The sequence below is a fragment of the Chiloscyllium punctatum genome, chromosome 23 (assembly GCF_047496795.1).
Source record: "Chiloscyllium punctatum isolate Juve2018m chromosome 23, sChiPun1.3, whole genome shotgun sequence".
Taxonomy (NCBI): Eukaryota; Metazoa; Chordata; class Chondrichthyes; order Orectolobiformes; family Hemiscylliidae; genus Chiloscyllium; species Chiloscyllium punctatum.
The window spans coordinates 84,473,680-84,496,951 of NC_092761.1; the positions used below are offsets into that span (position 1 = coordinate 84,473,680).

A 23,272-nucleotide genomic window follows, 5' to 3' on the forward strand; every position below is an offset into this window, starting at 1 on the left:
ATGTGGACTCCCAAGATGAAATAGTTAAACCTGGTGGTACAATGTTGCTGTGCATTGTGTCAATTTCTCATGTGTGACAGACACTGATTAGGCCACTTTTGGACTCGTGAGTTCAATTCCGGTCTCCCAGTAATAGGAAGGATGTTGTGAAACTTGGAAGGGTTCAGAAAAGATTTACAAGAACATGGAGGATTTGAAACATAGGGAGAAGTTGAACAAGCTGGTGTTATTTTCCCTGGTGCATCAGAGGCTACGGGGTGACCTTACAGAGGCTTATGAATTTGTGAGGGTCATGAATAAGGTGAATAGCCAAGGTCTCTTTCCCGGGGTAGAGGACTCCAAAACTAGACAGCATGGGCTTAATGTGAGAGGGAAAAAATTTAAAAGGGACCTAAGGGGCAGCTTTTTCACACAGAGGGTGGTGCATGTATGGAATGAGCTGCCAGAGGTGGTGGTGGTGGAGGCTGGTACAATTAAAAGGCATCTGAATGGGTATATGAGTAGGAAGGGTTTAAGAGGGATATGGGCCAAATGCTGGCAAATGAGAGTAGATTAAGTTAGGCTATCTGGTCAGACTGGACAAGTTGGACAGAAGCATCTGTTTCCGTGCTGTACATCTCTATGACTCTAATTGGAGTAGTCGTTACCAAATCTTCATGGGCATTAGGCCAATGCTAAATTCATTGGAACCCAAATTTTAGGTATTGCAGTCTCTCTACATGTTAATTAGGATCCAACTGCCTGTTCAAGAAAGACCACTGGTAAATCTCTTTGATGGGTGGAAAGCATTGATCAGCAGGAAAAAGGCAAGTTTCCTTTCAAAAACAAACAATAACATTCTTCTGTGCAGAAGAAAGCAGGGAATAAACACCTGACCTGGTGAAAATTTCTCTTTTTCCATCCTAGGAAATGAACCCCTGTTGTCCACTGTATTCCCAGCAATTAAACTTCATGCCACTCCCAAGACAGCCCTACCATTTAGGAGTTTTGACACCCAAACTATCTGGGAAGGCACCAGACACTCAAGCCTAAAATATCATTGAAGCTTGAGCTTCAGTTTCAAATCAGACTTTGGCCCTCTCTTTGCAAGAGCCTTATCCAACAAGCTACTTGGAGCACTCAAAATTAACTAGTAAATACAGATAGAAAGTAAACCCATGTTCAAATACCTTGTTCATTTGGAATGTAATTCTCATCGTAATCCTCTTCTAGGATTAATTGGTCCCCTATCCGCAGTGCAGTTGCTGTCATCTCAGTTTAAGAATATCAACAGGTCTACCTGAAAACGAAGTAGCATAAACTTACATGGATGGAACCACAAGAGTAATATTAAAGCAAAAATGAAAATCAAAATCAAACATTATTCCAATTGTACAAATGTTTGGAACTGATACAGTATAGTAACAAAAGTCAAAGCCAATAAAGTACTCCTCACAATTAACAGCATGAACAGAGTATCCAGAATTTTATGTGAATTAGTTTTATTGTCACATGTACTAGAATACAGTGAAAAGTTTACAAGTCGCCACATTACGGTGTCATCCTAGGTACAAAGGTCATTAGGTACAAATTCTTGAGAACAAATACCTAGGGAAAAGAAAATTATAGAAACAAAAACTCCAACATTACAGATCTAGGAATAAATTAGCAAAATAAAGTGATGAAAAGCTCAGATTAAGAGTCTTTCTGACCCAGTCCATGCCAGCATCTAGCCTCTAGTAACTGAAAGGCAGACCTCCATTGTCTACGCTGGACCAACCTACATTGGAGTCGTCACACTTTGGGCGCAATGAAACAAAGACATCATCTCTTACCTACTGTATAAGTTCACTTTCTTTCCACAATCCCCCAGCAGGGTAAAGACCTCAGGCTAATCATCAAGCACCCAAACTTTAATGTACAGAACTCTACAACAATAGATGAGAGGACTTGGTGGCAAGTGGTAATGTCACTGGGCCAGTATCTAGTAGTTCAAGGTCAGGTTATAGTTTCAAATCCCACCGTGGCAAAGAATTTGAAAGAAATGTATACATGATGTAGTTTTGTGGCTCTTGTGTTCAGTGGTCATGCTCCTTCCTCGAGGCCAGAAGATCCAGGTTTAAGCCCTACCTGCCCCAGACAAACGTCCAAACAAAACATTACCGGAGTGCACAAATGCTTTGCATAGGCCAAAAAATGTAAAAATGAGAGTTGCAACCCCAGGAAAAGTTGCATTTATATAGGCAGCCAAAGTAAAATAATACTGATGCTGAAAATCAAAAATAAAAACTCAAAGTGCTGCAGAAACTCAGCAGGTCTGGCAGCATCTGCGCACAGGAAAACAAAGTTCATTTTTCAAATCTAATGACTGTTCTTCAGAATTGAATTTATCTCGTGTGTTTCACAACTTCTTAACGTCACAAACCTCCTCACATTCAAAGTGCAATCACTGTTGGGCTGTAAGGAAATACAGTAACAAATCTGAACCATAAACAGTAATGCATTAAGTAATTAAATAATCCATTTTTGTGATTTTGATTGTGGAAAAATGGTGACTAGAATAAAAAGAGAACTACATTCATCTACAAAATCAGCAGCAAACCTGCAACCTGCCTGGTCTATACAAACGGTCTGTTCAATGCCTTATTCAATTAAACAACTAAAGGAGCCCTAATCACACAATTTTTAAAACGAGTCCAGTGAGGGAATTTGCTCATTAAGAGATTCCATGTGGAATCTTTCAAGCACAGAAATAGCACACCAATACGACAAAATGAGATTCATTCCCTCAAAATTAAAGGAAGGTCATAATTCACCAATGACAAAGTCATAAATCATGGTCACTACTAAGATATGGTCGATTTAACAAGTTTGAATGAAATAAAAAACGCAAATTCCTTTTCTGGAACAGATGGGAAGAACAAAGGGATGAGCTAAAGCTTCTAAGCAGCTGTTTCCACACAGAAATATCTACGCTGTTCTGACTGTCAAAGTCAGGTCCTCACGAACAATAGGCTTAACCAAGATTAGTTAGGCAACATGGATTACATATCTAGCTGTTCCGCACAGTGATTTAATACAGGTCTCAGTTCTTCAGAATATTTGTTACTCAGCATGAAGGATTCAATCGTAGACACTGAAAGTCAAGGACATTTACAAATATTTCTACATGTTGCACACTAAAAAAATGTCTGCCAGGTTTATGGGAAATTATAGTAGATGACCTTGCTTTAGATCTCATTCTTAGGATTGTATTTGTACTAAAAGCTGCACATCATCATCCACAAGGAACCCCAAGGTTAAAAGATCCTTTTTTTCATTTTGAAACTCCATCAGAAACTGATAACAAGCTGAACATGCAACCTAAAGATAAAAATTACAGAAAATGGTGTGTTAAATAAGAGCACTTGTTCTCTGAGCAACCACATTACCATCGAGCTCGTGCTAATAAAAATTACAGTGTATTTAGTTTTAAAAAAGCAAATTCGGCACTTTGGGCAGCGTGGAGTAAAATATCTCAGCCTGAACTGAGGGCATGAATACCACCTCTCTCTGTCATTGGTAAAGATTTCAAGCAGGTCTATCTCACAAAACTGAGATTCTTGGCAGGATTTTATATTGCAGACTTAAATGGGGGTCTTTGCACAGTGTGTTACGAACTGTCACCTAACAGTGAGTGTCCCCAAATTGGCAATTTGTGTCTAATTAAAGGACAATGGACGAGTTCTTGAAGTTGCAAGGAAATTAGGAGGCCCTCCAGCTCATATGGAGCAGCAGCCAACATTTTAGGTGTGAACGGAAAGGACATTTCCACTTCAATTCTCAATCTCGACAACTTTAAAAAAGGCTGAAATTAAAAAAAACATAGCCAGAGCTGTCAAGCAACTACTGCAGAGCAGCCTATGGCTAAATAGGCAGGAAAGCTCCAAAGCCTGCAGAAATACTTGAGCTCCTATCTGTCACAGGGAGGCTGCTTTCAGGCAATTGCACAGCTCCTCAGGCAAAACTCCAGTCGGTCTTCAGAAACGTGCCTTAAAGGGTCTTCACATTAACTTAAATTGGCAACCTGCTGTTTGCAGGAGGGTAATCATTCAACCTCCAGGAAAACTGTCTGCAGGTAGGATACTGCCAGAGGATCTTGTTGCTGATCAGCAGCAGGAAATTATTCACCCGCCTACCTACACATCTGGGTGAAAATTCTGTTCTGTCACTCAGAAGGATTTCAGGAGTAAGTGATGTTTTTTTAAGTGAAAATCCCACAATGATGCAGCAGAGGGTGCTGTTGAGAGACCAGAGAAAGGGGAAAAGGAAGCTTTCCTATTTACCCCTGAAGACATGACTGATGCTTGCATCAATGGAGTTAAAATGACTACACCGAAACTGTTAAAATCCAAAAGCTTAAAATTCACACAAGAAAGAATCACCAATTGCCTGGGGATTTATTTTTCCAAAGATTTACAACCACACAGTGGAGGAGAAAGTGAGGAAATGAGGACTGCAGATGCTGGAGATCAGAGTTGAGTGTGTGGTGCTGGCAAAGCACAGCCGGGGTCAGGCAGCATCTGAGGAGCAGGAGAATTGATGTTTTGGGCATAAGCTCTTCATCAGGAATGAGGCTTGTGGAAGGGAGAAGGGAGATGAGAATGCAGTAGGTAGATGAAGGTGGGGGCGAAGGTGATAGGTCGGAGAGGAGGGTGGAGCAGATAGGTACAGAAAGATGATGGACAGGTCAACAGGGGTGCCAAGTTGGAGGCTTGGGACGGGGATAGGGTGGAGGGAGGGGAAAATGAGGAAGCTGTGAAATCCACATTAATTCTGTGTGGTTGCAGGGTCCCAAAGCAGAAGATGAGGTGTTCTTCCTCCAGGCATCAGGTGGTTGGGGTTTGGCAGTGGAAGCAGCCCAGGACCTGCATGTCCTTAGTACAATGGGAGAGGGAGTTGATGTGATCAGCCACAAGTCGGTGGGGTTGGTTGGTGCGGGTGTCCCAGAGATGTTCTCTGAAACTGTCTGCACATTGGTGTCCTACCTCCTTGATGTTTTGCACTTCCTGCCGTGGCAGGGGAAGGTGCCTGGTGTGGGGTGAGGGCTGGTGGGGGGTGTGGACCTGACAAGGGAGCCATGAAGAGAACGGTCTCTCCAAATCACTATTGAGGTGGGGAGGGAAATATATCCCTAGTGGTGGGGTCTGTTTTAAGGTGGCAGAAGTGATGGAGGATGATGCGATGTATACAGAGATTGGTGGGGTAGAAGGCAAGGACAAGGGGTGTTCTGTCTTTGTTGCATTGGGAGGAATGGGGTTCAAGGATGTAGGTAGAAGAAGTGGAGGAGATGCACTGGAGGTCATCATCGACCAAGTGGGAGGAGAAATTGCAGTCTTTGAAGAAGGAGGCCATTTGGGATTTTCTACGGTGGAAATGGTCATCCTGGGAACAGATGCGGTGGAGGCGGAGGAATTGGGAATAAGCGATGGTGTTTTTACAGAAGGCACGGTGGGAGGTGGTGTAGTTCAGGTAGCTGTGGGAGTCGATAGGTTTGTAGTAGATGTCTAGTTAGTCGGTCGCTGGAGAAATCATACAACATCTTATACTGTCATTATCACTACATACAGATTTATTGGAATTTGTCATTGATACATCAGTTTTTAAATTATTATTTTAGGTCACATACAAGATACAAATCAGGAGTCTTATCCAAAATGACATAAAAAAGTACAAAATTAATCATTCCAGACTAACTACAATTGAAAATTCAGTTGTCTGCTTGGGTGAACTTTATACCTCAGTTTTAGAGACTACACAGTATAAAAATGACTTCATTTAAGACAGTTTTGATAACACATGGCAGTTTTAAACATCCAGAAATATATAACTTTGTTCAATACAGTATATCGAATCATTGCCTGAAAGCAATTTAAAAATGTTATGAAAAACATTTCCAAGTACATGCAATCCAACCACATCCTCGAGGCAGATGATAAACAAGCTCTAAACATAGGAACCACAGACACAAGCTAAGAGCTTTACAATGATCATCACCTCCTGACTCCCCAAATCCAGTCCATTATATATAAAGGCACAAGTCAGAGATTTGATGGAATACTCCCTACTTGCATGGCATTAGTTTAGCTCCAACAACGCTCAAGATCAACACCAAAGACAAAGCAGCTCACTTGAATGACCCCAGAACCACAAACTCAGCACTCACTCTCTTTACCTTTCACTCCCTTCACCTCCTCCCCCCACAAACAATGCTGGGGGTGCAGCAGGCACCATCTAAAACATGCAGAGCAGAATCTCACCAAGGCTCCTTGAGCAGCATCTTCCAAACCATACCCCACCCCCCTACCATCCTGATATGGAATTACACATGTACTATTTCTCCAATGTCACTAGGTCAAAATCCCAGCACTTCCTTCCTTACAGCACGGTGGCTGTACAACACGTGTATTGCAATGGCTCGAAGGCAACTTTCCATCACTTTCCAAAAACAAATCAGTGTTTGGAAACAAACACAGGCCTAGTCAGCAATGCCCACAATCTGCGAACTATATAATATATGCTACAGATTCTAGAAATGTGAGCAAATCAAACACTGGAAATATTCGAGGCAGACAGCATCTACACAGGGAGCACACTGAGTTCCTTTGTCAGGATAGGTTATAAACATAATCTTTGATCAAGTCACTCTCCAGTCTAAATGGTCGTGTGGAAATACTAAGGGAAAAATACGGTGTTATCTTATGGAAGAGATGTTAACTCTCCCATCTCAGCCAATGTAAAGGATCCCCAGGACATTGTAACTCAGAGAATCTTGAAAGACATTATCTGTTCATGATTCTATTGCTCTTTGTAGTATATTGCTATGAGAAAATTAGTTGCCACCTTTCCTATACTCTAGTAGTAATTACTTTTCAGTAATACATAATTGGCGTTACGTGGCTTGGGACACATTGAGGTTATGAAAAACACTAAACACATGCAAGCTGACAAAGTTTCCTGAAGGTGCAGTGTGTGCTTCAAACCACTTGAGGGTGCCAAATCACAACTTGGCTTCTGGATGGACAGCTATCATTCATCCATCTTTTAACTGCTTCAGGCAGGAGAAAAACACCAGGGTATTCTGATCTATATTTACCTACTTCAAGTATAGCTAACATAATTACCTACCCAGGCTGGTCAGTACCAGGGCAGGGTTAAAGTGGGTGAAATGATATGAACAGGCAAGAAGGTAAAAACAATGACTGCAGATGCTGGAAACCAGATTCTGGATTCGTGGTGCTGGAAGAGCACAGCAGTTCAGGCAGCATCTGAGAAGCAGGAAAATCGATGTTTCAGGCAAAAGCCGAAACGTCGATTTTACTGAACAGGCAAGAACCCAACTGGTGGTGCTTAAGATATTTACTGATCTGTGCAATCTCACTGAGCAACTTACCAAATCAATATGAGTGAGGAGTAGGAAGGCAAACTCATCTTAGCTGACTTTGTAAGGAATCAACACAAACATTGGTTATTCTGGATCACATTGCATTCTTTGCTAATAGTGAAACTCACTTAAACCATTGGCAGCATTAATAACTAAATTGTCTACAATAATAAGTTACCACAGTACATGGAGAGTAAAAGGTCCTTCTAGTTTCAAAGAAAATATGAATTTTTCACACCACATTTAAGAATTGGAACCTCTGCCAATCCTATCTATTTGCACTAGATCTCACACAGTACTCAGAGGTAGTGATGCTAAATAAAAGATAACCGGAATTTTTCTGCGGGTGCATTGCAGCTGGGTCTTCAAGGCTAACTGGGGAGGTTTTTCAGCATTTAAATGCGTAAGCAGCAGACCTGAGGAGATATTACATGAAAAATGGCTGGTAGTTTGTCCAGTACTCACATTCAGGAACAGTAACACCATGACAGTGTATTGTCATATGACAACCATGCACGTGTGAGATTCACACAAACCACACATTGCTCCCCTCGAGAACGACATTTACTGTACCCCTGCTCCCATGCTCAAAGTCAGTTACATTCAGAAAAGCAACATGAAAAATGGATCCTGGGCACCAATCTGAAAACATCTATAGATTTATTTATTTTGATGTTGATGTTGACTGTGAAAATCGTGGTGTGGATTCCTGGGGCTGAAGATCAATATCAGAACAGCCACATTCCTAAACTGTAAAGAACGTGTTATCTACTTTAATGAGAACAGCTGTCTGTAATTGCAAGGAATGTATAAGGACGGGGTAGACAAAACAAACAGTCAGGCTACCACTTGATCAGAGTGAGGTTAACACTTCCCATTGATTAGATTGAGAAAATACCATGAAAAGTATTGCACACCCTCATTTAGGTGCAAATGGAAGGCTCCATGCTTAAAGAAAAACTTGCACTTTTATAGCTGCTTTCATGACTTAAAACCTTCCTAAAGCACCTTACAACAAACGTAAGGTAATTATTACTGCAATGCACGAAAGCAGCAGTCAATTGAAACAAATGACAACATCCAGTTTTACCAGTGCTGGTTGAGAACCACCGCTCCTCTTCAAATTTATAGTTGGGACATCTGACATCCACCCAAGAGGGAAGGTAGGACATCGGTTCAAAAGCGAAATGAATAAGAACATCTTCTACCATGAATTGTACCACTCAACTTGTTTTTAATCACTGTGAAGACTCCTCTGCCATCAGTTCTAAACCTGTCTTTTGCTTCTCTTTATCCATATGTTTTCATACTTTACACACGTACACATGGACTCTTCTTATCCATCCATTGAAGAAATGAGTAATCCAAACCTTTCCAGTTTTTCAGATTAGTCTTGACATTAAACAGCTTCAAACTCCTTACCAAATTACCACCATGAATTAATAATTAACCCTAGAGTCTCAGTGATGATTACAGGACAAAAAATTAAAATCCGGAACCACTCACAGCCAACAGTTTCACTCAAACAATTCACTATTTCATTTACTGTATTCAATTCTGCACCAACGACTGGACAGCAATGAAGGTTGTTAGATTTGAATGCACGTATGGCCCTAATTGCTTTCAGTTTCTCCCTTAAATAATTCAGCAGTAAGAAAAAAAAAATACACATGTAAGACACCTATTTTTGCTTCCAATGCATAACATTTCATCTGCACTGAATGCCCAACAACTATTGGCTGGACAACTACATCATCTGTTGACCTTTGTCTGCCTTTTTTTAGATTTACCTGCCCACCCCCACCACATCTTGGATTTATCTATAGTGTATGAATGAGACTACTGAGTTTGTGCTAAATTAACAGCTGTCTTGGTCTTACAAATGAAGAACAAAACTGGGTTGAAGTTTGAGAAACTAATTTCCTGAAGGATCTCATCAGGTTTCTGTCTGTTCTCATTGGAAAGGATTCTTGTTTTAAGCTAGTCCAGGTCCAAATCAGGATTAATATACAATCCAGATGTAGATTATTCCGAATAGTAAACAAAATGATTGCAGACAGTCATTGGACATGCAATCTCAATACTCAGATATATACATTATGCACACATTGGTCATTTTGTTAATACAATCTTTTACATATGTAAAGTGCATCAAAATAAAAAAGCAATGTATAATGTTGATTTGATTATCAGGGCTTTTCTTCCTTGGTTACTGAATTATGGTAGACAATTTTAAATAAATGTGTATACGTATTACATATTTACCTGAATTGTTAGTCTATGCAAAATATTTTCTACTAAAGTTAATGCACATTTCTAAAACAATTCCAACATAGCCACGTGATGAGTCAGCATCACATCTACTGAAGAAAATTAATACGAGCTACCACATGGTTTACAGCTAAAGTCAAGGTTCTGAAGCGCAGAGGTTCCAGTATTTTAAAGAAATGAGGAAGACACTAAAGCTATTAAACAATGGTGGGGGAGGCAGAACGATAGATTCAGATTCTGGATTAGTGGTGCTGGAAGAACACAGCAGTTCAGGCAGCATCCAAGGAGCTTCGAAATCGACGTTTCGGGCAAAAGCCCTTCATCAGGAATAAAGGCAGTGAGCCTGAAGTGTGGAGAGATAAGCTAGAGGAGGGTGGGGGTGGGGAGAAAGTAGCATAGAGTACAATGAGTGAGTGGGGGAGGGGATGAAGGTGATAGGTCAGGGAGGAGAGGGTGGAGTGGATAGGTGGAAAAGGAGATAGGCAGGTAGGACAAGTCATGGGGACGGTGCTGAGCTGGAGGTTTGGAACTGGGGTGAGGTGGGAGAAGGGGAAATGAGGAAACTGTTGAAGTTCACATTGATGCCCTGGGCTTGAAGTGTTCCGAGGCGGAAGATGAGGCGTTCTTCCTCCAGGCGTCTGGTGGTGAGGGAGCGGCGGTGAAGGAGGCCCAGGACCTCCATATCCTCGGCAGAGTGGGAGGGGGAGTTGAAATGTTGGGCCACGGGGCAGTGTGGTTGATTGATGCGGGTGTCTCGGAGATGTTCCCTAAAGCACTCTGCTACGAGGCGTCCAGTCTCCCCAGTGTAGAGGAGACCGCATCGGGAGCAACGGATACAATAAATGATATTAGTGGATGTGCAAGTAAAACTTTGATGGATGTGGAAGGCTCCTTTAGGGCCTTGTATTGAGGTGCAGGAGGTGATGTGGACGCAGGTTTTACAGTTCCTGCGGTGGCAGGGGAAAGTGCCAGGCTGGGAGGGTGGGTTGTAGGGGGGCGTGGACCTGACCAGGTAGTCACAGAGGGAACAGTCTTTGTGGAAGGTGGAAAAGGCTGGGGAGGGAAATATATTTCTGGTGGTGGGGTCTGTTTGGAGGTGGCGGAAATGTCGGCAGATGATTTGATTTATGCAAAGGTTGGTATGATGGAAGGTGAGCACCAGGGGCGTTCTGTCCTTGTTATAGTTGGAGGGGTGGGCTCTGAGGGCAGAGGTGCGGGATGTGGACGAGATGCGTTGGAGGGCATCTTTAACCACATGGGAAGGGAAATTGCGGTCTCTAAAGAAGGAGGCCATCTGGTGTGTTCTGTGGTGGAACTGGTCCTCCTGGGAGCAGATACGGCGGAGGCGGAGGAATTGGGAATACGGGATGGCATTTTTGCAAGAGATAGGGTGGGAAGAGGTGTAATCCAGGTAGCTGTGGGAGTCAGTGGGTTTGTCAAAAATGTCAGTGTCAAATCGGTCTTCATTAATGGAGATGGAGAGGTCCAGGAAGGGGAGGGAGGTGTCAGAGATGGTCCAGGTAAATTGAAGGTTAGGGTGGAATGTGTTGGTGAAGTTGATGAATTGCTCAACCTCCTCGCGGGAGCGTGAGGTGGCGCCAATGCAGCCATCAATGTAGCGGAGGAAGAGGTGGGGAGTGGTGCCGGTGTAATTACGGAAGATCAACTGCTCTACGTAGCCAACAAAGAGACAGGCATAGCTGGGGCCCATACGTGTGCCCATGGCTACCCCTTTGCTCTGGAGGAAGTGGGAGGATTCAAAGGAGAAATTAAGGGTGAGGACCAGTTTGGCCAAACGAATGAGAGTGTCGGTGGAAGGGTACTGTTGGGGACGTCTGGAGAGGAAAAAACGGAGGGCTTGGAGGCCCTGGTAATGGCGGATGGAGGTGTAGAGGGATTGGATATCCATGGTGAAGATGAGGCGTTGGGGGCAGGGGAAATGGAAGTCTTGGAGGAGGTGGAGGGCGTGGGTGGTGTCTCAAACGTATGTGGGGAGTTTCTGGACTGGGGGGATACGACAGTATCGAGGTAGGTAGAGAAGAGTGGGGCAGGAGCATGCTGAGACAATGGGTCGGTCGGGTGGTCAGGCTTGTGGATCTTGGGAAGGAGGTAGAACCGGGCAGTGCGGGGTTCCCGGACTTTGAGGTTGGAAGCTGTGGGTGGGAGATCTCCTGAGGTGATGAGGTTCTGTATGGTCTGGGAGATGATGGTTTGGTGATGGGGGGTGGGGTCATGGTCGAGGGGGCAGTAGGAAGAGGTGTCCTCGAGTTGGCGTTTGGTTTCAGCGGTGTAGAGGTCAGTGCGCCAGACTACCACTGATGGTGAGGTTGGGATTGGAGCAGAGGGATTGGAGGGCTGCGCGTTGTGAGGGTGAGAGGTTGGAGTGGGGGAGGGGGGGGTAGACAGGTTGAGGCGGTTAATGTCCCAGCGGCAGTTGGAAATGAAGAGGTCGAGGGCAGGTAATAGGCCAGCGCGGGGTGTCCAGGTGAATGCAGTGTGTTGGAGGTGGGCGAAGGGGTCCTCGGAAGGTGGGCGGGAGTCCTGATTGTGAAAGTAAGCTCGGAGGCGGAGGCGACGGAAGAATTGTTCGACATCACGGCGTATATTAAATTCATTGATGCGTGGGCGGAATGGGGATTAAGGCAAGTCCTTTGCTCAGGACTGATCGTTCGTCCTCAGTGAGGGGGAAGTCTGGGGGGATGATGAAAACTCGGCAGGGCTGGGAGCTGGGATCTGGTGTGGGTGTAGAGCTGGGAGTGGGGGCAGAACCTGTAACTGGAGTGGGTGTGATGGTGGGGGAATGGGGGTGGAGTCATGAGCAGGGGTAGTATTCCGCTTGGGGTTCTGGGGGGTGGGGATAGTGACAGTGGCGTCTGTGGGGGGGATGTCAGCAGAATGCAGGTGAGTGGCGCTGGTGGGGACGGAATGGTGGTGACCACGGCAGTAGGGGTGGTGGAAGTCACTGATCATGTGGCATCAGCGATGATGTGAAGGGTGGAAGTGATGTCACGTGTGATGCATGAGGAATTGTGAGGGGTGGGAGTGGCCATGATGGGGGTGGAAGTGACATCATCAATCAGCGTGGGGGTGGCAGCTGCATCAGCCGCATGGCTAATGGCATCTGAGTAGATTGTGAGACCAGGGGAATCTTTTGGAATGTTTGAGGAGTGCTGGTTATGGAGGTGGGTGGATAAAAGTTTGTTTTTCTTACAGTTTTCGATGTTTGAGATTGAATTGAAATACTGTTTGTTGACAGTATGAATTCTCCTGAGGATGTAGTGCAGAGTGGGTCCTTTGCAATTCTGAGAGAGTGTGGCCCTCAGCTGAGGCAGGGCTGACTGGAGAGAGGTTAGGTGCCGGCGCATTGCTGCAAGCGTGGAGCGGAGAATCTTGAAGGAGAACTGTTGCTGGTGTTTTTGAATCTGTAGTCTGTACGGTTTGTCCTGTTTGGGTCCAAACTCTGCTGGTTTAAAGGTGGTCCGGAGTCCGTGTGGGATGAGTTGGTTCCGGAGGCAGGCAATGAGGAAGCAAATGTGGCTGTGGTACCGAGTTTGTTTCAGGACATGGTTGAAGAGCTTCAGGGCAGAGGAAATGACCTGGGAGTTGCAGTGGGAGAGGGACTCCCTGAGATTCTTGTAGAGAGAGGAGGAAAACTTCTTCAAGGCAGGCATCCTTGCAAGAGGATTCGCAGTAGGGTTAAAATCAACAAGGTAAAAACAATGACTGCAGATGGTGGAAACCAGATTCTGGATTAGTGGTGCTGGAAGAGCACAGCAGTTCAGGCAGCATCCAAGGAGCTTCGAAATTGACGTTTCAGGCAAAAGCCCTTCATCAGGAATAAAGGCAGTGAGCCTGAAGCGTTGAGAGATAAACTAGAGGAGGGTGGGGTGGGGGGTGGGGGTGGGGAGAAAGTAGCATAGAGTACAATGGGTGATTGGGGGGGGGAGGAATGAAGGTGATAGGTCAGGGAGGAGAGGGTGGAGTGAAAAGGAGATAGGCAGATAGGAGAAGTCATGGGGATAGTGCTAAGCTAGAAGTTTGGAACTAGGGTGAGATGGGGGAAGGGGAAATGAGGAAATTGTTGAAGTCCACATTGATGCCCTGGGTTGAAGTGTTCCAAGGCGGAAGATGAGGCGTTCTTCCTCCAGGCGTCTGGTGGTGAGGGAGCGGTGGTGAAGGAGGCCCAGGACCTCCATGTCCTCGGTAGAATGGGAGGGGGGGGTTGAAATGTTGGGCCACGGGGCGGTGTGGTTGATTGGTGCGGGTTCCCGGAGATGTTCCCTAAAGCGCTCTGCTAGGAGGCGCCCAGTCTCCCAAATGTAGAGGAGACCGCATCAGGAGCAGGTTGAGCAATTCATCAACTTCACCAACACATTCCACCCTGACCTTCAATTTACCTGGACCATCTCTGACACCTCCCTCCCCTTCCTGGACCTCTCCATCTCCATTAATGAAGACCGACTTGACACTGACATTTTTTACAAACCCACTGACTCCCACAGCTACCTGGATTACACCTCTTCCCACCCTATCTCTTGCAAAAATGCCATCCCGTATTCCCAATTCCTCCGCCTCCGCCGTATCTGCTCCCAGGAGGACCAGTTCCACCACAGAACACAGCAGATGGCCTCCTTCTTTAGAGACCGCAATTTCCCTTCCCACGTGGTTAAAGATGCCCTCCAACGCATCTCGTCCACATCCCGCACCTCCGCCCTCAGACCGTAACAAGGAAAGAACGCCCCTGGTGCTCACCTTCCACCCTACCAATCTTCGCATAAACCAAATCATCCACCGACATTTCCGCCACCTCCAAACAGACCCCACCACCAGAAATATATTTCCCTCCCCACCCCTTTCCGCCTTCCGCAAAGACCGTTCCCTCTGTGACTACCTAGTCAGGTCCACGCCCCCCCCCCCCCCCCCCCCACAACCCACCCTCCCAGCCTGGCACTTTCCCCTGCCACCGCAGGAACTGTAAAACCTGTGCCCACACCTCCGCCCTCACCTTTATCCAAGGCCCTAGAGGAGCCTTCCACATCCAAAGTTTTAATTGCACATCCACTAATATCATTCATTATATCTGTTGCTCCCGATGTGGTCTCGTCTACATTGGGGAGACTGGGCACCTCCTAGCAGAGCGCTTTAGGGAACATCTCCAGGACACCTGCACCAATCAACCAACCACCCTGTGGCCCAACATTTCAATTCCCCCTCCCACTCTGCCTTGGACATGGAGGTCCTGGGCCTCCTTCACCGCCGCTCCCTCACCACCAGACGCCTGGAGGAAGAACGCCTCATCTTCAACCCCAGGGCATCAATGTGGACTTCAACAGTTTCCTCATTTCCCCTTCCCCCACTCACCCTAGTTCCAAACTTCCAGCTCAGCAATGTCCCCATGACTTGTCCAGACTTGTCCTACCTGCCTATCTCCTTTCCACCTATCCACTCCACCCTCTCCTCCCTGACCTATCACCTTCATCCCCTCCCCCACTCACCCATTGTACTCAATGCTACTTTCTCCCCACCCCCCTCTAGCTTATCTCTCCACGCTTCAGGCTCACTGCCTTTATTCCTGATGAAGGGCTTTTGCCCGAAACGTCGATTTCGAAGCTCCTTGGATGCTGCCTGAACTGCTGTGTTCTTCCAGCACCACTAATCCAGAATCTGGTTTCCACCATCTGCAGTCATTGTTTTAACCTCGTTGATTTTAACCCTACTGCGAATCCTCTTGTAAGGACACCTGCCTTGCAGAAGTTTTCCTCCTCTCTCTACAAGAATCTCAGGGAGTCCCTCTCCCACTGCAACTCCCAGGACAGATTCAGATGTCTACTGGGCTTTCAAAGAATAGGTTCAACATGAAAATAACGATTACTCACAGATTCATGCATCCAGATAAATAATTAAGACTATTTGATGTTTACAGCACGTATAGCTACTGTAAATTTTGGCAGGGGGGGGAAAAGAGTTAAGGTGAGATTTGAGAAAACCAGAAGATCCCTATGAGATTCAATCTGCATCCAAATAATGATAAAAACAGTAATTTTCATTAAAGATATGGGAAAATGCTTTTAATTTTCAACTATTCAAAATTTACTATATTTGAGTTAATTGTTAGGAGCTCACTCTCTAGAAAAGCCTCAGTGATCTTTTCCCATTCAGCACTTTGGATGGGTCTGTAGACAAACATGATTTCTGTGTTTCTGTGGTGTGTCGGAAATCCCAGAGCATTTTTAACATCTATGCAGCTTCAACTAGAAATCCAGCTGGGTGAGCAGGCAAGCATTCAGACTCTTCAGGATTACCACAATGAAAATCTACTTTTTCACCCTTTGTGTGCTTTCCTGATCTGTGCCTCAAAATGCTGTAAGTCATACTAGCCCCATATTGTGCAGGTAGTGTCTTAAAGTTTACAAACAACATGACTGCTTGAACTTTTAATCTCAAAGCAGCAAATTTTCCGTGCCATCCATGTTGGTGCAATTCATTGCTCCCTTTCTTCCACTAATGTTTAAAAAAGAAATGTGCAAAGAGCGATCTTGTTGATGGTAAACCAGTCCAGTTTCATCCACGTTAAAGACGTCCTTTGGTGCATCCTCATTTAGGGCATAGGCAAGACCTTTTTGGAGTCTTCGCCAAAGGATTGCCCACAATCTTGTACTCCAGCATGGCTTAACTCTGCCCCAATTAGTTAATGTGGTCATTATGACAAGGTTGCAGGGTTTGGCGAACTCAGACTTACTTATCTGGAACTTATTCCAGAGTTTATCATAGTCATCCTTCTATGGATTTCTTGGTCTGCTAATGGGAATGACAGACAAATTTGCCACAATGTGAACCATAGACTTTACCCACACGTAACGTGAAAATTGTCTAGCAGAAGTCCTAGAAGAGTAACCTACTGACCAAATCCTGCACAAGGGAGGAGACAAGAAGATGCAAATTCAGAGTTTACAGATTGCAAGAAAGTAGAGAGGGTACAGAATATATTTAACAGAATGGCACCAGTCTTAGTGGGCTGAGGGGCCTATTCCTGTAGTGTACTGTTTTTTGTATTCATCTGAAAGGTCAGAGCTGGTTTCGATGGGGGAGTTGAACGACAAACAGTGAGAATAAATTTAACTTGAGGTCATCCAAACCCTTCAATTTTGTTTAACTTTTCAAACTTACTGTTCATCTCTGTAGCTGAACATTGTCATTGCCATCACTAATGTAGAAGAGATTTGACAGATAGGATCATCCAAGATAATAAAACACTAGGCAACAATGAAGTCTGCTGACAGTTACTGTTATATATTGAAAAATCTTTTTCAGGTTTCAAAACTTCCGAATCATAAAGCACAGAAGAAGCCTATTATGACGCTGACAGCTCTTTGAAAGGGACATCCAATTAGCTTCATCCACTACCTTTTCCTGTAGCCCAGAATTTTCTCTTTTGCAAATAAATATCCCAATCCCTTTTGAAAGTTACTAATGAATTTACATCCACTAACCTTTCAGGCAATGCATCCTAACCAATAGCTCATGCATTAAAAGAACTCCACTCCTACCTCTCCATTTTCCTTCCCCCAACCCCAACCTCCAATCTAACATCTGGCTCTAGTTTGCTGAAATTTATTTTATTATGGTATGAACAGGCCACAAGATCCAGCATAATATTTACCACTGTCTTCAACATGAAACTTGTTTTGACAAATGAAATTATTTTTTCTTCTCTGTCAAAATCCCCATTGAACAAGTTTGACAAATCTTGATGCACACTAAGAAAGCTCTGCCACATCAGAAAACTGCAGTGTAAGAGCCATTAAAGGTGGCTGATGCAGAAGACAGAATTGAAACAATGATATCAGAGGCTGGGATTGAAGCAAAGCTTATATCAGCACATTAGACAATATTTAGTGAAAGAGATGGCACTGAAATAGATTTCAGGATGTGTCACAACATTGACAATATCAAAGTAAAATGGCAAAAGTAGCTTGCGTTGCAATGGTTGAGTAGAGATATAAAACTAAACCAGAACTATTATAAATCTGAAAGAAAGTGCAGAAAATACAACTATACATACAACACAGTAGCCAACATCTGAAAGTAAAAGATTTGTGCAATTCTTTAAGATTTCATTCTGCACAAACATATTTCCTGTGTTATACGATTCTCATGACTATGCAGGATAATCAATCTCCGATATACTGCACTTATGATTCTGACTAGCTGAAAAATTGTATTGCCTAAATGAAAACAAATCAGAAGCCAATTTGATGATTTTTTAAAAATCTGTAGAAGTACCATTTTATTAATTATTTCTCCTAAGGCCCAGGAACCTGGAACTCATAACTGCCAGAAAATAAACCAAGTAACTCGCTGAGTTTCTTTCCCCCACAATGTTTTCAGGCCCTTTTCCCATCCATGCTCCTGAAGTCAAAACATTTGCGTTATTTATTTCTGAAAACACACATACAAATAGTTTCTTAAAGTTAGCCCTCTTTCTCTCCTCCACTTTTCTCCCTCAGTTGCAAATATCTCCAAAGTCTTATTCCCACTACGAAATTGTGTCAGCACGTGCAAATGGTATATCATGCAGATTGTACCCATATTTCTACAGGAAAAAGTGAGGACTGCAGATGCTGGAGATCAGAGCTGAAAATATGTTGCTGGACCTGCCGCACTTTTCCAGCAACACATTTTCAGCCCATATTTCTACAGTTTAGTGTAATGAAATATAAATGTAAAATGTGTTTAGTGTAAAACATCCCAAGAAAACTTCACAGGACCATATTTATTATGTAAAATATGCAATGGAAATACTTAGTTTTGGTGAATTATTTCAGTAATTATAACAATTACCAATCAGCAATTTGAGTGATGATGGTAAAGATTTAAAGTCATTGTTTAAGAACTAACTTATGCTCTGGACAATGCAAGAGAATAATTGGTAGTGTTTTACACATTTGCTGCAATTGCTCTACAATCATTGCTGGACTGGATCTCTTAATTGCATAATAAATAGGCAAAGAATTTGAACACACCTCCTCAACTTACATTCTATTTCCAGCCCTGGTAACATTTTTACAGCTTTAGAAAAAATCAGTTCCAACCACTTTGTGATGTCAACTTGTGTTTTTGAGATTTTACTCTATGCCAGTCATATGATTACCAGGGACCAATGAGAATCTTAAAACCTGACAGACGGATAACTGTGCTAAAGACTAATCAGCAGTGGTTACCATGGAAATCATGTGGTTACCAGGGATCATGAAGCCATTGCTGTGAACTGAAATCGACCAAATCCATCTTTGTTTCCATCTATTTCACCTTGACGAGCATTGGTCCAAAGTCCTGTCAATCAAATATAGAATAAAGTCAACTGAGCTCAATTAGATTCCTAGAAAGTGGCACCATCGTCTTGTCACAAATGGCCAATCAGTGCACTAGGGGTGAAGATTATACAACAGCTTTTTGAATTTGAATATTTTAGTATGTTTTTAAAATATTGCTTTCCTTTAATCCAATTTTCTCTTCACGAAGTACTATTCACATATTTATAGCAACCTGCCCAAATGTGTTGGCATACCCCAGGCCATCTGGCTTAGGACACTACCACTGTGCAAGAGGAGCCCTTTGAGTGCCATTCTTTAGTTGTTATTATGCCTATTACTGGCAAAACCAGCATTTTTTTTTGCCATCCCTAATAGAGCTTGGGAAGGTACTGGCTCTGAGATGCAATTCTATTGCTGCTAACTGTTCTCTAGTCATTTGTGCAAGTAGCTATTTCTTGTGTAAATCTAGTTGGTTAAATGGCAACAGGAAATTTGGCCAATAAATGAATTACAAGTGAATCCAAAGCTCAGCTCGCCCAACATTCACAAACATTCAAGTCAGTGAGAGTCTTAGCTGATTTAGAGAAAACCCACACTAGTTACCCAGGACTGAAAGGAGAATAAAGCCTTGACCTCAATAATGCTCTGCAGCATACAAACAGAGTTTATCTTTCTGAAAAATATGTAATTACTACAAATTTGCATTCACAAAAAAAATTCAAGAACAAAACATATGTTTGAAATTGGTTTCTCTTTTAATTTAAATGGACAGACCCACCAATATATTTGACAGAAATCATGACAATGCAGTTGATTTGGATTGGAGTTCTACAACAGACCTGATTAACAAAAACAACTGTTATATAGGTGATTTTTATAACACCTTTAATATAGACAAGCATTTCAAGGCATTTCTCAGGAGTCATTAAACAATGCTTAGCAATAAGCCATAGCAGGACATATTAAGAAAGGTGGCCAAAAATGTAAGCAAAGAGATGACAAGGAGGTACAGAGTTGATAGGCAGAGAGATTTAAGGAAGAAACTCTAGATGAAGGCATGACTAACAATTGTATTTTTAACTCTGGGTTCCCATTATTTAATTGACCCAAAATAAACCAATTTTTTTCTCAACGAACATATTAGTTTAACTGGTATATTAAAACCATATTATCCAATTATTCTTCAGACCAAAGTATTAACTCTCTATTGTTTAATTTGATTAAGAACGACAGCCTTTTCTTAAAGTTTAGCAAATGGGGCTTCATTTATTTAAAAATGAATTGTTGGCTTGATTGAGTTATGGTTTATAAATAAACTACCAATACCATGCTGGCTTTGAAGTTGTGTGATTTGTATAAATAACTAAAAAGGGTATTTTAGATAGTCTATTCACAGGACCAAGAATGAATAAAAATTAGACTTTTGTACAGAGTTTTCTATAAAAGCAAAATACTATGGATGTCGACAAATCAGAAACAGCAACAGACATTGCTGGAAATACACAGAAGGCCAGGAGTATCCATGGAGAGAAAAACAGGGTGAATATCCTAAATAAATGTCCTTTCACAGAAGTAAACATTGCACAAAAAGATAATTTGGTCCTGAGATGTAGGCATTGTTAACAAGACCAGTTTGTTGCCCATCCCTAATTACTCGAGAAAATACTGAAACATTATGTCATTGAACTGCTACAGTCCACGGAGGAAATCTGAATACTCTCAATGCTGTTCGGGAGAAAGCTTCAGGATGATCCCCCAGTCAGAATGCTTGGAGAACTTGCAGATGGCGGTTTTCCCATGTGCCTGCTGCCCTTGTCCTCTGGGTCTTCGGTGTCACCGGTTTGGAAGATGCTACTGAAGGACCTCAGGTGAGTTGCTACATTACATCCTGCACATGACACACACTGGTGCTGTTGTTACCAGTGGTGAAAACAATGATTGTTCAAGTTGGTGGATGATGTACCAGACAAGCAAAATACACTTATCATGGATGGTACTGAGCCTCTTGGACATTAGTGAAACTGCACTCATCCAGGAAAATGAAGAATATCCTATCACATACCCTGTAGGTGGTTTTGAGGACTGAGGTGATGCAACTCACCGTGGAAATCCTATTCTTTTACCTGTTGTTCAGCCACATGGTTTATGTATTTCTTTTACATGGCTTGTGCAGTTAAGGTTCTGATCATTGCTGATTTTCTGGGGGAATTAGCAATGTTAATGCAAATAACTTTCAAGAGAAAAGTTAGTTTGCTGGAGGGGGTCATTGCTTGGCACTAGTGTGGCACAACTGTTACTTTCCAATTATCATCCTGAGCCTGAATATTGCTTTGGCCTTGCTGCATGCAAGCATTGGATCAATGGGGATCTTAAAGATCCTTACTTCTGACCTTTTATTCGAGGGAAGACTTTGATGAAATAGTTGAAAATGGTTAGGCCTGAAGAACTGCAAGGATGTCAAAACTCTAAAGCACTAACAAGGTGACTGAAGAGCATTTAATCTGCCTTGTATCTGTATTTTAGAGATGTACCATTGCTTACAATGAGATTGTGAGTAAGAAAATTGGGTAAATATTTGATGCAGATATTAGTACAGAGCTATGAAGTCATTGAGGGAAGGAGAGTTGCAGGAATGTAAGGGAACAAGAGGGCAGAAAAAACGTGGGAGCCAAAGGGGAACATGAAAGACATGATGCTAAGTCGGGGTTGCACGGGGGTATTAGTGAAGGGGCGGACATGAGTGTGGTCAACGTGATGAAAGTGATGGTGGGAGGATAATGAAAATGAAAATGATGGGTATTAGATTGACATGGGAAGCAGGGCTATTTTGGGTGATGTTGAGTGATAGTGACAGGGTTGACTGAAGTGAGGTTAGTGTTGGGTGAGGACGTTATTATGATGGCTGCTGAAGTGGGGTAATGCTAATGGGTGTTGTTGGTGTAGGGTGATAGTGATGAGTGAGAGATGTAAGAAGGTGGTGGTGAGGTATGTTGGTCGGGACAAAGAAAAACAATGCTCATAGTGAATGGAGTTTGATGGATATTTTAGTTGATGTTAGGATGGGGTGAGGTGATGGATAGTGTAGAGGTAAATGAGCCCTTAACTTGTGGTGAGGTTGGCGTTAGAGTAAATCGACAGAGGTGGGTACTGAAGATGCTGGAGGTTAGAGTCAAGATTAGAGGTGGTGCTGGAAAAGCACAGCAGGTCAGGCAGTGTCCAAGGAGCAGGAAAATCAACATTTCGGGCAAAAGCCCTTCATCTTAGGGGAATGGTGAGGTGATGGTACAGCGATGTTGATGATGAGACTGATAAGGGATTTAGAGACAGTAAAGACAGCAGATGCGGGAAACCAAAGTCAACTGATGTGAAGCTGGAAAAGCACAGCAGGTCCAACAGCATCCAAGAAGCAGGAATGTCAACATTTCCGTTTCAGCCCGAAACCTCTTCCCTGCTCCTTGTATGCTGTCTGATCTGCGGGGCATTTCCAACTTCACATCTTATTGACTCTGATGTGAGACGGTGGGATGTTGGCTGATGTGTGATTATCCCCGGCCCCCCTCCTCTTTCCACCCACTACCTTCTTTCACACCCCTTCCTTGCTCTCTTCCTCCTCCCATCCCCCACCACCCCTCCCCGTTCCCCCCAACCTCTTCTCTTTCCCTACCCCCTCTTCCCCTCCTTATTGACCCCCCCAACCTCTCCTCCTGCCCACACTCCACCCTTCCCGCTCTTCTCCTTCTTCCCCACCGCCTGTCCTCTTTCCCCATCCTCCCCTCCCCAGTCCCCCAACCTCTCCTCCTTCCCCTTCTCCTCATTGACCCCCCCCAACCTTCACTTCACTTCTCCCTTCTCCCTCCTCCTTCCCCACGCCGCCTCCTCCTCCTCTCCTCCTTTCCCTCTCTCCTTCCCTCCTCCTCCTCTCCTTCCCCCCGCCTCTCCTTTCCACCCTCCTCCTCTCCTTTCCTCCCTCCTCCTCCTCTCCTTTCCCTCCCTCCCCTCTCCTTTCCCCTCCTCCTTCTCTCTTTTCCTCTCCCCCCTCTCCTCAGTCCTCCTCCTCCTCCTTTTCCCCCCTCCTCCTCCTCCTTTTACCCCCCTCCTCCTCCTCCTTTTACCCCCCTCCTCCTCCTCCTTTTACCCCCCTCCTCCTCCTCCTTTTACCCCCCTCCTCCTCCTCCTTTACCCCCTCCTCCTCCTCCTTTTACCCCCTCCTCCTCCTCCCCTTTCCCTCCCCTCTCCTTTCCCCTCCTCCTTCTCTCTTTTCCTCTCCCCCCTCTCCTCAGTCCTC

General features: G+C 43.9%; 1 protein-coding gene across 11 annotated transcripts in view; it reads right to left on the reverse strand.

The window, feature by feature from the left end:
• Positions 1 to 23,272, reverse strand: part of LOC140494195 (centrosomal protein of 164 kDa-like) — a 209,979-nt gene that overhangs the window by 185,399 nt on the left and 1,308 nt on the right. For 8 of the 11 annotated variants that reach the window (XM_072593334.1, XM_072593331.1, XM_072593330.1 and 5 more), the window contains exons 2-3: positions 18,895 to 19,006; positions 1,170 to 1,279 (exon numbers count right to left, since the gene is read on the reverse strand). In XM_072593334.1, the coding sequence (XP_072449435.1) occupies positions 1,170 to 1,251 (82 nt within the window). In that variant the 5' untranslated portion in view covers positions 1,252 to 1,279; positions 18,895 to 19,006. The remainder of the gene's footprint in view (positions 1 to 1,169; positions 1,280 to 18,894; positions 19,007 to 23,272) is intronic. The other 3 variants (XM_072593325.1, XM_072593324.1, XM_072593326.1) reach the window with 3 other exon arrangements.